The 16,582-nt window shown below is 47.1% G+C and overlaps 1 protein-coding gene across 1 annotated transcript in view; it reads right to left on the bottom strand.

The window, feature by feature from the left end:
• Window positions 1-16,582, bottom strand: part of LOC144486703 (F-actin-monooxygenase MICAL3-like) — a gene marked incomplete at its 5' end in the record, with an annotated part of 256,125 nt that overhangs the window by 205,474 nt on the left and 34,069 nt on the right. Inside the window, one exon of the mRNA XM_078204702.1 lies at window positions 2,869-2,931. Coding sequence (XP_078060828.1) covers window positions 2,869-2,931 — 63 coding nt within the window. The remainder of the gene's footprint in view (window positions 1-2,868; window positions 2,932-16,582) is intronic.

Consider the following 16,582-nt stretch of genomic DNA (forward strand, 5'->3'; position numbering starts at 1 on the left):
TCTCCCCGCCTCTCCCTCACCCTCGCTCTCCCCCACCCTCGCTCTCCCCGCCTCTCTCTCACACTCGCTATCCCTGCCTCTCTCTCACCCTCGCTATCCCTGCCTCTCTCTCACCCTCGCTATCCCCGCCTCTCTCTCACGCTCGCTCTCCCTGCCTCTCGCTCACGCTCGCTCTTCCTGCCTCTCTCTCACACTCGCTCTCCCTGCCTCTCTCTCACACTCGCTCTCCCTGCCTCTCTCTCACACTCGCTCTCCCCGCCTCTCTCTCACCCTCGCTCTCCCCGCCTCTTGGACTAGAACAAAGAACAATACAGCACAGGAACAGGCCCTTCGGCCCTCCAAGCCCGCGCCGCTCCCTGGTCCAAACTAGACCATTCTTTTGTATCCCTCCATTCCCACTCCGTTCATATGGCTGTCTAGATAAGTCTTAAACGTTCCCAGTGTGTCCGCCTCCACCACCTTGCCTGGCAGCGCATTCCAGGCCCCCACCACCCTCTGTGTAAAATATGTCCGTCTGATATCTGTGTTAAACCTCCCCCCCTTCACCTTGAACCTTTGACCCCTTGTGAACGTCACCACCGACCTGGGGAAAAGCTTCCCACCGTTCACCCTATCTATGCCTTTCATAATTTTATACACCTCTATTAAGTCTCCCCTCATCCCCTCTCTCTCACCCTCGCTCTCCCTGCCTCTCTTTCACACTCGCTCTCCCCGCCTCTCCCTCACCCTCGCTCTCCCCGCCTCTCTCTCACCTTCGCTATCCCTGCCTCTCTCTCACCCTCGCTATCGCCGCCTCTCTCTCACGCTCGCTCTCCCTGCCTCTTGCACACGCTCACTCTGCCTGCCTCTCTCTCACCGTCGCTCTGCCCGCCTCTCTCACACTCGCTCTCCCAACTCTCTCACAGTTGCTCGCTCTCCCCGCCTCTTACACGCCTCTTTCACACTTGCTCTCCATGGCTCTCGCTCTCACACCCGATTGCTCTCCCCGCATATCTCACACTCGCGCTCTCTGCCTCTCTCACACTCACTCTCCCCACCTATCTGACATTCTTCTCACTTACCCCATCTTTCTCACTCGCTCTCCCCGTTTCTCACGCTCGCTCTCCCTGCCTCCCTGACGTTACTATCACTCTTCCTGTCTTACTCCGTCTCTCTCGCTGTCTCTCGCTCTCTCCGTCTCTCACTGACGCACCATCCCACATCTCTCTCTCTCTTTTTTCTGTCTGTCTAAAGTTGACTGCCTCTCAGTCCGACATTCACACCCCTCACTGCAGTTCCTGAGAGTGGAGTGACCTCCTCTTGATGTTTCCTTGCATGAAGGTCGGTAAGCAGAGCAAAACATGTTCACATATTTACCGAGCTGAAACTCAAACTGAAGTTGTGGTGAGCAATACAAGCAAAGAACAAAGAACAATACAGCACAGGAACAGGCCCTTTGGCCCTCCAAGCCCGTGCCGCTCCTTGGTCCAAACTAGACCATTCTTTTGTATCCCTCCATTCACACTCCGTTCATGTGGCTATCTGGATAAGTCTTAAACGTTCCCAGTGTGTCCGCCTCCACCACCTTGCCCGGCGGCGCATTCCAGGCCCCCACCACCCTCTGTGTAAAATACGTCCTTCTGATATCCGTGTTAAACCTCCCCCTCCTCACCTTGAACCTATGACCCCTCGTGAACGTCACCACCGACCTGGGGAAAAGCTTCCCACCATTCACCCTATCTATGCCTTTCATAATTTTATACACCTCTATTAGGTCACCCCTCATCCTCCGTCTTTCCAGTGAGAACAACCCCAGTTTACCTAATCTCTCCTCATAACTAAGCCCTTCCATACCAGGCAACATTCTGGTAAACCTCCTCTGCACTCTCTCTAAAGCCTCCATGTCCTTCTGGTAGTGTGGCGACCAGAACTGGGCACAGTATTCCAAATGCGGCCCAACCAACATTCTGTACAACTGCAACATCAGACCCCAACTTTTATACTCTATGCCCCGTCCTAGAAAGGCAAGCATGCCATATGCCTTATTCACTACCTTCTCCACCTGTGATGTCACCTTCAAGGATCTGTGGACTTGCACACCCAGGTTCCTCTGCGTATCTCCACCCTTTATGGTTCTGCCATTTATCGTATAGCTCCCCCCTACGTTAGTTCTACCAAAATGCATCACTTCGCATTTATCTGGATTGAACTCCATCTGCCATTTCTTTGCCCAAATTTCCAGCCTATCTATATCCTTCTGTAGCCTCTGACAATGTTCTTCACTATCTGCAAGTCCAGCCATTTTCGTGTCGTCCGCAAACTTATTGATCACCCCAGTTACACCTTCTTCCAGATCGTTTATATAAATCACAAACAGCAGAGGTCCCAATACAGAGCCCTGCGGAACACTACTAGTCACAGGCATCCAGCCGGAAAAAGACCCTTCCACTACCACCCTCTGTCTTCTGTGACCAAGCCAGTTCTCCAGCCATCTAGCCACCTCCCCCTTTATCCCATGAGATCCAACCTTTTGCACCAACCTACCATGAGGGACTTTGTCAAACGCTTTGCTAAAGTCCATATAGACAACATCCACGGCCCTTCCCTCGTCAACCATTCTAGTCACTTCTTCAAAAACTCCACCAGATTAGTGAGGCAGGACCTCCCTCTCAAAGCAGCATTTTCCCAACTTGATACACTGTCTGCAGGAGTCACTGACCTCACCCCAAATCTCAACAATCCCCTCATTCTCTTTTCCTGCTCCCTCACTCTCTCCCTCATCTCTCCCTCTCCCAGCCATTCCACACTGACATTTTGCTCCAAGAGTTGCGACAGGAGCAGAAGACAAGTAGCTTCATGTCCAGGCTTTCTTTAGAGAAACAAAACTACCTCTGGACAAGGAATCCAACCACGCTCGAACTGCTTCATTCCGAAATGGGGCAGCATCAGATGCTACATTGAGAAAAGAAATAAAAACTCATGAATGAATGAAATGAGATGGGAGATGGTCCATGTCATTTAAAGGAAGCTGAAATGACCCTCTGACACTCTGGATGGTTCATACTTGATGCACCTAAATTCTACACAAGAATACTCAGCTCACAAGGATTTCAGCACAAATGAGCACTCAATACCCACACGTTGGAACCAATATTAACTGGGCGCTTAAAGCACCACAATAGAATCAAGAATAAAAGAGAACTCAGCATTACTACTCACCTGCTGCCTTCCCAGGCTTGATTCTCCCTGAGAAGCTGATAGCTTCTTTCATGTGTCTCTTGGCAATATCTGAATCTTCCATCTGCAGCATTTCCAAATGACCCCTGCTATTCCTGTACTGACCTCCCCACCAAGCCCATTAACTGTCGATGAACAGTATGCTTTGTCTGTATAGCGTGCAAGAAACAATACTTTTCACTGTATACTAATACATGTGAAAATAATAAATCAAATCAAAGGGGTTGGTTTTACCAATCTCCATCCCTGTAGACCTTGTGGACTCCGCCAGTGAGGCAGCTTGCACTTGCCCTTCTCTACTTGTGGGCCGAAGGGCCTGTTTGTGCTGTAGTTTTTCTATGTTTCTACGTCTCCCTCCATGATGTCCGTTCACTTGTGAATAAGCCCCTTGTCATCCTTGCTTTATAGTGGATGCTTACTTCAGCATCATGGCCCCCAAACTGCAGTGGTGATGTTGGGAATGGCATTAAACATGAAATTAGAGATACATGTGATAAGGGAATATCGGTGATCCTGGGTGATTTTAATCTGCACGTAGATTGGGCAAATCAAATTAGCCACAATGCCATAGAGGAGGAATTCCTGGAGTGCATATGGGATGGTTTTCTTGGCCAATATGTGGAGGAATCAAATAGCGAGCAGGCCATCTTAGACTGGGTACTGTGTAATGAGAAGGGAGTCATTGCCAATCTAGTTGTACGAGACCCCTTGGGGATGAGCGCCCATAATATGATAGAATTTATCAAGATGGAGAGTGAAGCAGTTAGAACATAGAACAGTAGAGCACAGTACAGACCCTTCGGCCCTCGATGTTGTGCCGAGCTTTGTCCAAAACCAAGATCAAGCTATCCCACTCCCTATCATTCTAGTGTGCTCCATGTGCCTATCCAATAACCGCTTGGAAGTTCCTAAAGTGTCCGACTCCACTATCACAGCAGGCAGCCCATTCCACACCCCAACCACTCTCTGAGTAAAGAACCTACCTCGGACATCCGTCCTATATCTCCCTCCATGAACCTTATAGTTATGCCCCCTAGTAACAGCTACATCCACCCTAGGAAATAGTCTCTGAACGTCCACTCTATCTATCCCCCTCATCATCTTATAAACCTCTATTTAGTCGCCTCTCATCCTCCTCCGCTCTAAAGAGAAAAGCCCTAGCTCCCTCAACCTTTCCTCATAAGACCTACCCTCCAAACCAGGTAGCATCCTGGTAAATTTCCTTTGCACTCTTTCCAGTGCTTCCACATCCTTCTTATAGTGAGGTGACCAGAACTGCACGCAATATTCCAAATGTGGCCTCACCAAGGCCCTGTACAGTTGTAGCATAACCCCACGGCTCTTAAACTCAAACCCCATGTTGATAAGCGCTAACACACTACAGCCTTCTTCACGGCTCTATCCACTTGAGTGGCAACCTTCAGAGATCTGTGGGTACAAACCCCAAGATCTCTCTGTTCCTCCACATTCCTCAGGACCCTGCCGTTGACCCTGTAATCCGCATTTAAATTCGTCCTCCCAAAATGAATCACTTCGCACTTATCAGGGTTAAACTCCATCTGCCATTTTTCGGCCCAGCTCTGCATCCTATCTATATCTCTTTGCAACCTACAATAGCCCTCCACCTCATCCACTATTCCACCAGTCTTGGTGTCATCAGCAAATTTACTGACCCACCCTTTAGCCCCTTCCTCCAAGTCATTGATAAAAATCACAAATAGCAGAGGACCCAGCACTGATCCCCGTGGTACACGGCTGGTAACTAGTCTCCAGTCTGAAAATTTTCCATCCACCACCACCCTCTGTCTTCGATGAGATAGCCAGTTACTTATCCAATTGGCCAAATTTCCCTCTATCCCACACCTCCTTACTTTCTTCATGAGCCGACCATGGGGAACCTTATCAAACACCTTACTAAAATCCATGTATACGACATCAACTGCTCTACCTTCATCTACACACTTAGTTACCTCCTCAAAGAATTCAATCAAATTTGTGAGGTAAGACTTCCCCTTCACGAATCCGTGTTGACTATCCTGGATTAAGCTGCATCTTTCTAAATGGTCATAAATCCTATCCCTCAGGACCTTTTCCATTAACTTACCGACCACCGAAGTAAGACTAACCGGCCTATAATTGCCAGGGTCATTCCTATTTCCTTTCTTGAATAGAGGAACAACATTCGCTACTCTCCAGTCCTCTGGCACTATTCCCGTGGACAGTGAGGACCCAAAGATCCAAGCCAAAGGCTCAGCAATCTCATCCCTTGCCTCACAAAGAATCCTAGGATATATCCCATCTGGCCCAGGGGACTTATCTGCAGTTGATGCAGAGACTTAATCTTAATAAAGGAAACTATGTGGATATGAGGCATCAGTTGGCCTTGATAGATTGGGGAGAGTTACTTAAAGGGATGACAGTGGGTAGACAATGGCAAACATTCAAGGAACGCATGGGGGAACTGCAGCAACCATTTATTCCTGTCTGGCACAAAAGCAAAATGGGTAAGAGGGCCAATCCATGGCTTACAAAGGAAATTAGAGAGAGTATCCGACTTAAGGAAGAAGCATACAGATTGGCCAAGAAAAATAATAGGTCTGAGGATTGGGAGCAGTTTAGAATTCAGCACAGAAGGATCAAGGGATTGATTAAGAAGGAAAAATACAGGACTTGCAGGGAACATAAATACTTACATGAAGAGTTTCTATAGATACGTGAAGAGAAAGAGGTTGGTGAAGACAAATGTAGGTTCCCTACAGTCAAAAATGGGGGAATGTATAATAGGGGACAAAGAAATGGCCGAGCAACTGAATACATACTTTGGTTCTGTCTTCACAAAAGAGGACACAAATCCTTTGCCAGAAGTGTTGGAGAATGCAAGATTTAGTGAGAGGGAAAAACTGATGGATATCAATATTAGTAGAGAAATGGTGCTGGGAAAACTGATGGTATTGAAGGCAGATAAATCCCTAGGGCCTGATAATCTACATCCCAGAGTACTTAAGGAAGTGGCTCTAGAAATAGTGGGTGCATTGGTGGTCATCTTCCAGGATTCTATAGACTCTGGAACAGTCCCTGCAGATTGGAGGGTAGCGAATGTCACTCCAATATTCAAGAAGGGAGGTAGAGAGAATACAGGGAATCGGTAGTGGGGAAAATTCTCGAATCCACTATCAAGGACTTTATAGCAGAGCATTTAGAAAGCAGTGGCAGGATCAGACAGAGTCAGCATGGATTTATGAAGGGGAAATCATGCTTGACAAATCTGTTGGAATTCTTTAAAGATGTAACTGGTAGAGTTGGCAAGGGGGAGCCAGTTGATGTGGTGTATCTGGACTTTCAGAAAGCGTTTGACAAAGTCCCGCTTAAGAGATTATCATGCAAGATTAAAGTGCATGGGATTGGGAGAAGTGTATTGAGATGGATAGAAAACTGGTTGGCAGAGAGGAAACAAAGAGTAGGAATTAATGGGTGCTTTTCAAATTGGCAAACAGTAACTAGTGAGGTGCCACAGGGAACAGTGCTGGGACCCAGCTATTCTCAATACATATTAATGATTTAGATGAGGCAACAAAATGTAACATCTCAAAGTTTGCAGATGATACCAAGTTGGGTGGGAGGGTGAACTGTGATGAGGATGCTGAGATCCTTCAGAATGATCTGGACAGGTTGGGTGAGTGGGCTAATCAATGGCAGATGCAGTATAATTTGGATAAATGTGAGGTTATTCACTTTGGAAGCAAAAACAAGAAGGCAGATTACGACCTGAATGGCTGCAAATTGGGAGAGGGGAGTGCGCAGCGGGACCTGGGTGTCCTTGTGCACCAGTCACTGAAGGTAAGCATGCATTGGCATAATGACAGAGGGTGGTTGTAGAGGGTTATTTTTCAAACTGGAGGCCTGTGACCAGCGTTGTGCCTCAGGGATCAATGTTGGGTCCACTGTTATTTGTCATTTACATTAATGATTTGGATGAGAATTGAGGAGGCATGATTATAAGTTTGCAGATGACACTGAGATTGGTGGCATAGTGGACAGTGAAGAAGGTTATCTCGGATTGCAACAGGATCTTCATCAATTTGTCCAGTAGACTGACGAATGGCAGATGGTGTTTAATTTAGATAAATGCGAGGTGATGCATTTTGTAGGTCGAACCAGTGTCGGGCTTATTCAGTTAATGGTAGGATGTTGGAGAGAGTTATAGAACGAAGAGATCAAGGGGTACACCTTCATAGCTCATTGAAAGTGGAGTCACAGGTGGACAGAGTGGTGAAGAAAGCATTCGGCATGCTTGGTTTCATTGGTCAGAACGCTGAATACAGGAGTTGGGACGTCTTGTTGAAGTTGTACAAGACATTGGTAAGGCCACACTTGGAATACTGTGTACAGTTCTGGTCACCCTATTATAGAAAGGATATTATGAAACTAGAAAGAGTGCAGAAAAGATTTACTGGGATGCTACCAGGACTTGATGGTTTGAGTTATAAGGAGAGACTGGATAGACTGGGACTTTTTTCTCTGGTATGTAGGAGGCTTCAGGGTGATCTTCTAGAAGTCTATAAAATAATGAGGGGCATAGATCAGCTAGATAGTCAATATCTTTTCCCAAAGATAGGGGAGTCTAAAACTAGACGGCATAGGTTTAAGCTGAGAGGGGAGAGATACAAAAGGGTCCAGAGGGGCAGGTTTTTCACACACAGGGTGGTGAGTGTCTAGAACAAGCTAACAGAGGTAGTTGTAGAGGTGGGTACAATTTTGACTTTTAAAAAGCCTTTAGGCAGTTACATGAATAAGATGGCTATCGAGGGATATGGACCGAACATGGGCAATTGGGACTAGCTTCGTCGTTAAAAAAAAGGACAGCATGGACGAATTGAGCCGAAGGGCCTGTTTCCATGCTGTAAACCTCTATGACTCTGTGACTCAATGCAGGTGCAGCAGGCAGTAAAGAAGGCAAATGGCATGTTGGCCTTCATTGCCAGAGGTTTCAAGTACAGGAGCAGGGATGTGTTGTTGCAGTAATACAGGGCCTTGATGAGACCACACCTTGAGCAGTGTGTGCAGTTTCGGTCTCCTTTTCTGAGGAAGGATGTTCTTGCTCTCGAGGGAGTTCAGCAAAAGTTTACCAGGCTGATTCCGGGTATGACGGGACAGATATATGAGGAGAGATTGACTAGGATAGGATTGTTTTCGCTGGGGTTCAGACGAATGAGAGAGGATCTCATAGAGACTTATAAAATGCTTAAAGGGCGAGACAAAGTAGATGCAGGGAGGATATTCCCGATGGTGGGAGAGTTCAGAACCAAGGGTCACAGTCTGAGGATTCAGGGTCGACCATTTAGGACAGAGGTGAGGAGACATTTCTTCACTGAAAGAGTGGTGAACCTGTGGAATTCATTCCCACTGGAAGTAGTTGATGCCAAAACATTGAATATATTCAAGAGGTGGCTAGATAAAGCATTTGAGGTGAATGGAATCAAAGGTTATGGGGAAAAAGCAGGATTAAGCTACTGAGTTGGATGATCAGCTATGTTCGTAATGAATGGCGGAGCAGGCTTGAAGGGCCAAATGGCCTCCTCCTGTTCCTATCTTCTATGTTGCTATGGCCTTGAGGAGGACTGATAACACTTTCCCTCTGTTTGGAAACAACTTCAACCAGCTGCCTTGTCCAAGCTGTTGCTATGGCAACGTAGCACTGATCACTAAATCATACCTCGGATTGTCCTCTTATCCATTGACATTTCTCTTTGTGAGCATCTCAATTTCTTCTACACTGCTCACCTCTCATTGAAAATCAGTCTTTCTACAAACTGCTAATTTATATTAACACTGTTTGGCTGCAAGCAGGAGAGTCAGCTGAGCCCACTATAAATGGACAAAAATTAAAATAGTACGTGTTGGGTTCGGCGGTCGAAGATTTTAATGTGTAATTCTGCAAATAAATATAAAAGTTTGTAAAGATAGGCTCTGGTTCTATCCGGTTCAGAATGTTATGGACTTCATGGATTTATGGACATATCATCAATTTGTAACAGATTATAACAGATTAAATAAAAGATTGGGGATCCTTGGATTGGTGCTAGTGTTTAAATGACTGGATTGTGCCAAGGTGTTTCATATGGACAGGCTTCCAGTTCCATTCTCAGAGAGAAAGACCCTCTTGGATCAGATGTCTGCTGCTGGGGAAACAGACATTGATCATAGAAACCCGACAGTGCAGAAAGAGGCCATTTGGCCCATCGAGTCTGCACCTACCACAATCCCACCCAGGCCTTACCCCCATATCCCTACATATTTACCCGCTAACCCCTCTAACCTACGCATCTCAGACACTAAGGGGCAATTTTAGCATGGCCAATCAACCTAACCTGCACATCTTTGGACTGTGGGGGGAAACTGGAGCACCCGGAGGAAACCCACGCAGACACGAGGAGAATGTGCAAACTCCACACAGACAGTGATCCAAGCCGGGAATTGAACCCAGGTCCCTGGAGCTGTGAAGCAGCAGTGCTAACCACTGTGGCTACCGTGCCGCCCCTCTTCTCTTCATCCTTCTTGGAGCCCTCAGAGCCAGGGACCTGGGTCCGATTCCCAGCTTGGGTCATTGTCCGCACTTTTTCGCTGTGCCTGCATGGGTTTCCCCTGGCTGCTCGGGTTTCCTCCCAGAGTCTGAAAGATGTGCTGGTTGGGTGCATTGGCCATGCTAATTTCTCCCTCAGTGTACCTGAATAGGCGCCGGAGTGTGGCAACAAGAGGATTTTCACAGTAACTTAATTGCAGTGTTAATGTAAGCCTACTTTTGACACTAATAACTTTAAAATAAATGGGACAATCCACAGTGACACAAGGAATTGTGACAATAATTGGCAGATTCTGAACTGATTCAAATACTGAACACAGGATGCTAGTACAATGGGTGGGTTAGAGGGTGGCAGGAAGATGAAATCACTTAAGTCCATCTCGCTTTACAGTGACAGAATTGGAGCAACAATAATGGTGAATTCATCCCAGAATTCTTGAGAAACTTTGAGTGGGGTGATTCAAAGTTTACTCATTTTATGGCGAACTGTCCAAAGTGGCGACGCAGTGTTCCTGAAATGAGATAGAACATAGAACAGTACAGCACAGAACAGGCCCTTCGGCCCACGATGTTGTGCCGCGCTTTATCTGAAACCAAGATCAAGCTATCCCACTCCCTATCATCCTGGTGTGCTCCATGTGCCTATCCAATAACCGCTTAAATGTTCCTAAAGTGTCTGACTCCACTATCACTGCAGGCAGTCCATTCCACACCCCAACCACTCTCTGCGTAAAGAACCTACCTCTGATATCCTTCCTGTATCTCCCACCACGAACCCTATAGTTATGCCCCCTTGTAATAGCTCCATCCACCCGAGGAAATAGTCTTTGAACGTTCACTCTATCTATCCCCTTCATCATTTCATAAACCTCCTCCGCTCCAGAGAGAACAGCCCTAGCTCCCTCAACCTTTCCTCATAAGACCTACCCTCCAAACCAGGCAGCATCCTGGTATCATAGAATCATAGAAACCCTACAGTATAGAAAGAGGCCACTCAGCCTATCGAGTCTGCACCGACCACAATCCCACCCAGGCCCTACCCCCATATCCCTACATATTTACCCACTAATCCCTCTAACCTACGGATCTCAGGACACCAAGGGCAATTTTGAGCATGGCCAATCAACCTAACCCGCACATCTTTGGACTCTAGGAGGAAACCGGAGCACCCGGAGGAAACCCACACAGACACGAGGAGAATAAAGAACAAAGAACAGTACAGCACAGGAAACAGGCCCTTCGGCCCTCCAAGCCTCCTTGGTCCAACGAGACCAATCGTTTGTATCCCTCCATTCCCAGGCTGCTCATGTGACTATCCAGGTAAGTCTTAAACGATGTCAGCGTGCCTGCCTCCACCACCCTACTTGGCAGCGCATTCCAGGCCCCCACCACCCTCTGGGTAAAAAACGTCCCTCTGATATCTGAGTTATACTTCGCCCCTCTCACCTTGAGCCCGTGACCCCTCGTGATCGTCACCTCCGACCTGGGAAAAAGCTTCCCACTGTTCACCCGATCTATACCCTTCATAATCTTGTACACCTCTATTCGATCTCCCCTCATTCTCCGTCTTTCCAAGGAGAACAACCCCAGTTTACCCAATCTCTCCTCATAGCTAAGACCCTCCATACCAGGCAACATCCTGGTAAACCTTCTCTGCACTCTCTCTAACGCCTCCACGTCCTTCTGGTAGTGCGGCGACCAGAACTGGACGCAGTACTCCAAATGTGGCCTAACCAGCGTTCTATACAGCTGCATCATCAGACTCCAGCTTTTATACTCTATACCCCGTCCTATAAAGGCAAGCATACCATATGCCTTCTTCACCACCTTCTCCACCTGTGTTGCCACCTTCAAGGATTTGTGGACTTGCACACCTAGGTCCCTCTGTGTTTCTATACTCCTGATGACTCTGCCATTTATTGTATAACTCCTCCCTACATTATTTCTTCCAAAATGCATCACTTTGCATTTATCCGGATTAAACTCCATCTGCCACCTCTCCGCCCAATTTTCCAGCCTATCTATATCCTGCTGTATTGCCCGACAATGCTCTTCGCTATCCGCAAGTCCAGCCATCTTCGTGTCATCCACAAACTTGCTGATTACACCAGTTACACCTTCTTCCAAATCATTTATATATATCACAAATAGCAGAGAATGTGCAAACTCCACACAGACAGTGACCCAAGCCAGGAATCGATCCGAGGTCCCTGGAGCTGTGAAGCAGCAGTGCTAACCACTGTGCTACCGTGCCACCCTATGGTAAATCTTCTTGCACTCTTTCCAGCGCTTCCAACTACTTCTTATAGTGAGGTGACCAGAACTGCACACAATATTCCAAATGTGGTCTCACCAAGGTCCTGTACAGTTGCAGCATAACCCCACGGCTCTTAAACTCCAACCCCCTGTTAATAAAAGCTAACACACTATAGGCCTTCTTCACAGCTCTATCCACTTGACTGGCAACCTTTAGAGATCTGTGGATATGGACCCCAAGATCTCTCTGTTCCTCCACAGTCTTCAGAACCCTACCTTTGACCCTGTAATCCACATTTAAATTTGTCCTACCAAAATGAATCACCTCACATTTATCAGGGTTAAACTCCATTTGCCATTTTTCAGCCCAGCTTTGCATCCTATCTATGTCTCTTTGCAGCCTACAACAGCCCTCCACCTCATCCACTACTCCACCAATCTTGGTGTCATCAGCAAATTTACTGATCCACCCTTCAGCCCCCTCCTCTAAGTCATTAATAAAAATCACAAAGAGCAGAGGACCAAGCACTGATCCCTGCGGCACACCGCTAGCAACCTGCCTCCAATCCGAAAATTTTCCATCGACCACCACCCTCTGTCTTCGGTCAGACAGCCAGTTACCTATCCAATCGGCCAACTTTCCCTCTATCCCACACCTCCTCACTTTCATCATAAGCCGACCATGGGGGACCTTATCAAACGCCTTACTAAAATCCATGTATATGACATCAACTGCCCTACCTTCATCAACACACTTAGTTACCTCCTCAAAAAATTCTATCAAATTTGTGAGGCACGACTTGCCCTTCACGAATCCGTGCTGACTATCTCGGATTAATCCGCATCTTTCTAAATGGTCGTAAATCCCATCCCTAAGGACCCTTTCCATCAATTTACCAACCACCGAAGTAAGACTAACCGGTCTATAATTACCAGGGTCATTTCTATTCCCTTTCTTAAACAGAGGAACAACATTCGCCATTCTCCAGTCCTCTGGCACCATCCCCGTGGACAGCGAGGACCCAAAGATCAACGCCAAAGGCTCTGCAATCTCATCCCTTGCCTCCCAAAGAATCCTAGGATACATTTCATCAGGCCCAGGGGACTTATTGACCTTCAGTTTATTCAAAACTGCCAAGACATCCTCCCTCCGAACATCTATTTCCTCCAGCCTATTAGTCTGTAACACCTTCTCTTCCTCAAAAACATGGCCCCTCTCCTTGGTGAACACTGAAGAAAAGTATTCATTCATCACCTCGCCTATCTCTACTGACTCCATACACAAGTTCCCACTACTGTCCTTGACCGGCCCTAACCTCACCCTGGTCATTCTTTTATTCCTCACATAAGAGTGAAAAGCCTTGGGGTTATCCTTGATCCGACCCGCCAAGGACTTCTCATGTCCCCTCCTAGCTCTCCTAAGCCCCTTTTTCAGCTCATTCCTTGCTAACCTGTAACCCTCAATCGAGCCATCTGAACCTTGTTTCCTCATCCCTACATAAGCTTCCCTCTTCCTTTTCACAAGACATTCCACCTCTTTTGTGAACCATGGTTCCCTCACTCGGCCATTTCCTCCCTGCCTGACAGGAACATACCTATCAAGGACATCCAGTATTTGTTCCTTGAAAAAGTTCCACTTTTCATTAGTTCCTTTCTCTGACAGTTTCTGTTCCCAACTTATGCCCCCTAATTCTTGCCTAATCGCATCATAATTACCCCTCCCCCAATTGTAAACCTTGCCCTGCCGTACGGCCCTATCCCTCTCCATTGCAATAACAAAAGACACCGAATTGTGGTCACTATCTCCAAATTGCTCTCCCACAACCAAATCTAACACTTGGCCCGGTTCATTTCCCAGTACCAAATCCAATGTGGCCTCACCTCTAGTCGGCCCATCCACATATTGTGTCAGGAAACCCTCCCGCACACACTGCACAAAAACTGCCCCATCCAAACTATTTGACCTACAAAGGTTCCAATCAATATTTGGAAAGTTAAAGTCCCCCATGACAACTACCCTGTGACCCCCACACATATCCATAATCTGCTTAGCAATTTCTTCCTCCACATCTCTATTACTATTTGGGGGCCTATAGTAAACTCCTAGCAACGTGACCGCTCCTTTCCTATTTCTAACTTCAGCCCATATTACCTCAGTGTGCAGATCCCCCACGAAGTGCCTTTCCGCAGCCGTTAAACTATCCTTGATTAACAATGCCACTCCTCCACCTCTTTTACCAGCTTCCCTACACTTAGTGAAACATCTATACCCCGGAACGTCCAACAACCATTCCTGTCCTTGTTCTACCCACGTCTCCGTAATGGCCACAACATCGTAGTCCCAAGTACCAATCCACGCCCCAACTTTAACCTGGTGTTAACATAAGAACATAAGAAATAGGAGCAGGAGTAGGCCATCTAGCCCCTCGAGCCTGCCCCGCCATTCAATAAGATCATGGCTGATCTGAAGTGAATCAGTTCCACTTACCCGCCTGCTCCCCATAACCCTTAATTCCCCTACCGATCAGAAATCCATCTATCCGTGACTTAAACATATTCAACGAGGTAGCCTCCGCCACTTCAGTGGGCAGAGAATTCCAGAGATTCACCACCCTCTGAGATAAGAAGTTCCTCCTCAACTCTGTCCTAAACTGACCCCCCTTTATTTTGAGGCTGTGCCCTCTAGTTCTGGTTTCCTTTCTAATTGGAAAGAATCTCTCCACTTCTACCCTATCCAGCCCCTTCATTATCTTATATACCTCTCTAAGATCACCTCTGAGCCTTCTAAACTCTGACGAGTACAAACCTAATCTGCTCAATCTCTCCTCATAATCTACACCCCTCATCTCCGGTATCAACCTGGTGAACCTTCTCTGCACTCCCTCCAAGGCCAATATATCCTTTCGCAAGTAAGGGGACCAAAACTGCACACAGTATTCCAGCTGCGGCCTCACCAATGCCTTGCACAGATGCAGCAAGACTTATCTGCTTTTATATTCTATCCCCCTCGCGATAAATGCCAACATCCCATTTGCCTTCTTGATCACCTGTTGTACTTGCAGACTGAGTTTTTGCAACTCATGCACAAGGACCCCCAGGTCCCTTTGTACAGTAGCATGTTGTAATTTTTTTCCATTTAAATAATAATCCAATTTGCTATTATTTCTTCCAAAGTGAATAACCTCGCATTTGCCAACGTTATACTCCATCTGCCAGATCCTCGCCCACTCACTCAGCCTATTCAAATCTCTCTGCAGACCTTCCGCTTCCTCCACGCAATTCACTTTCCCACTTATCTTCGTGTCGTCAGCAAACTTTGTTACCCTACACTCAGTCCCCTCCTCCAGATCATCTATGTAAATAGTAAACAGTTGAGGCCCCAGTACCGATCCCTGCGGCATGCCACTAGTCACCATCTGCCAACCAGAAAAGCACCCATTTATTCCAACTCTCTGCTTCCTGTTAGATAGCCAATCCCCAATCCACGCTAACACCCTACCCCCAACTCCGTGTGCCCCAATCTTCTGCAGCAACCTTTTGTGAGGCACCTTATCGAATGTCTTTTGGAAATCCAAAAACACCACATCCACCGGTTCCCCTCTGTCAACTGCACTCGTCACATCTTCATAAAAATCCAGTAAGTTCATCAAACACGACTTTCCTCTCATGAATCCATGCTGCGTCTGCTTGATCGAACCATTCTTATCCAGATGGCCTGATATTTCTTCTTTAATGATGGATTCCAGCATTTTCCCAACTACAGACGTTAAGCTAACCGGCCTTGCATATGGTATGCTTGCCTTTATAGGACGGGGTATAGAGTATAAAAGCTGGAGTCTGATGATGCAGCTGTATAGAACGCTGGCTAGGCCACATTTGGAGTACTGCGTCCAGTTCTGGTCACCGCACTACCAGAAGGACGTGGAGGCATTGGAGAGAGTGCAGAGAATGTTTACCAGGATGTTGCCTGGTATGGAGGGTCTTAGCTATGAGGAGAGATTGGGTAGACTGGGGTTGTTCTCCTTGGAAAGACGGAGAATGAGGGGAGACCTAATAGAGGTGTACAAGATTATGAAGGGTATAGATAGGGTGAACAGTGGGAAGCTTTTTCCCAGGTCGGAGGTGACGATCACGAGGGGTCACGGGCTCAAGCTGAGAGGGGCGAAGTATAACTCAGACATCAGAGGGACGTTTTTTACACAGAGGGTGGTGGGGGCCTGGAATGCGCTGCCAAGTAGGGTGGTGGAGGCAGGCACGCTGACATCGTTTAAGACTTACCTGGATAGTCACATGAGCAGCCTGGGAATGGAGGGATACAAACGATTGGTCTAGTTGGACCAAGGAGCGGCACAGGCTTGGAGGGCCGAAGGGCCTGTTTCCTGTGCTGTACTGTTCTTTGTTCTTTGTAGTTACCCGCCTTTTGTCTACTTCCTTTTTTAAACAGCGGTGTAACAGTAGCCGTTTTCCAATCAGCTGGCACTACCCCAGAGTAAGAAGTTTAACAACACCAGGTTAAAGTCCAACAGGTTT

The sequence above is a fragment of the Mustelus asterias genome, unplaced genomic scaffold (genome assembly GCF_964213995.1).
Source record: "Mustelus asterias unplaced genomic scaffold, sMusAst1.hap1.1 HAP1_SCAFFOLD_431, whole genome shotgun sequence".
NCBI classification, from domain to species: domain Eukaryota; kingdom Metazoa; phylum Chordata; class Chondrichthyes; order Carcharhiniformes; family Triakidae; genus Mustelus; species Mustelus asterias.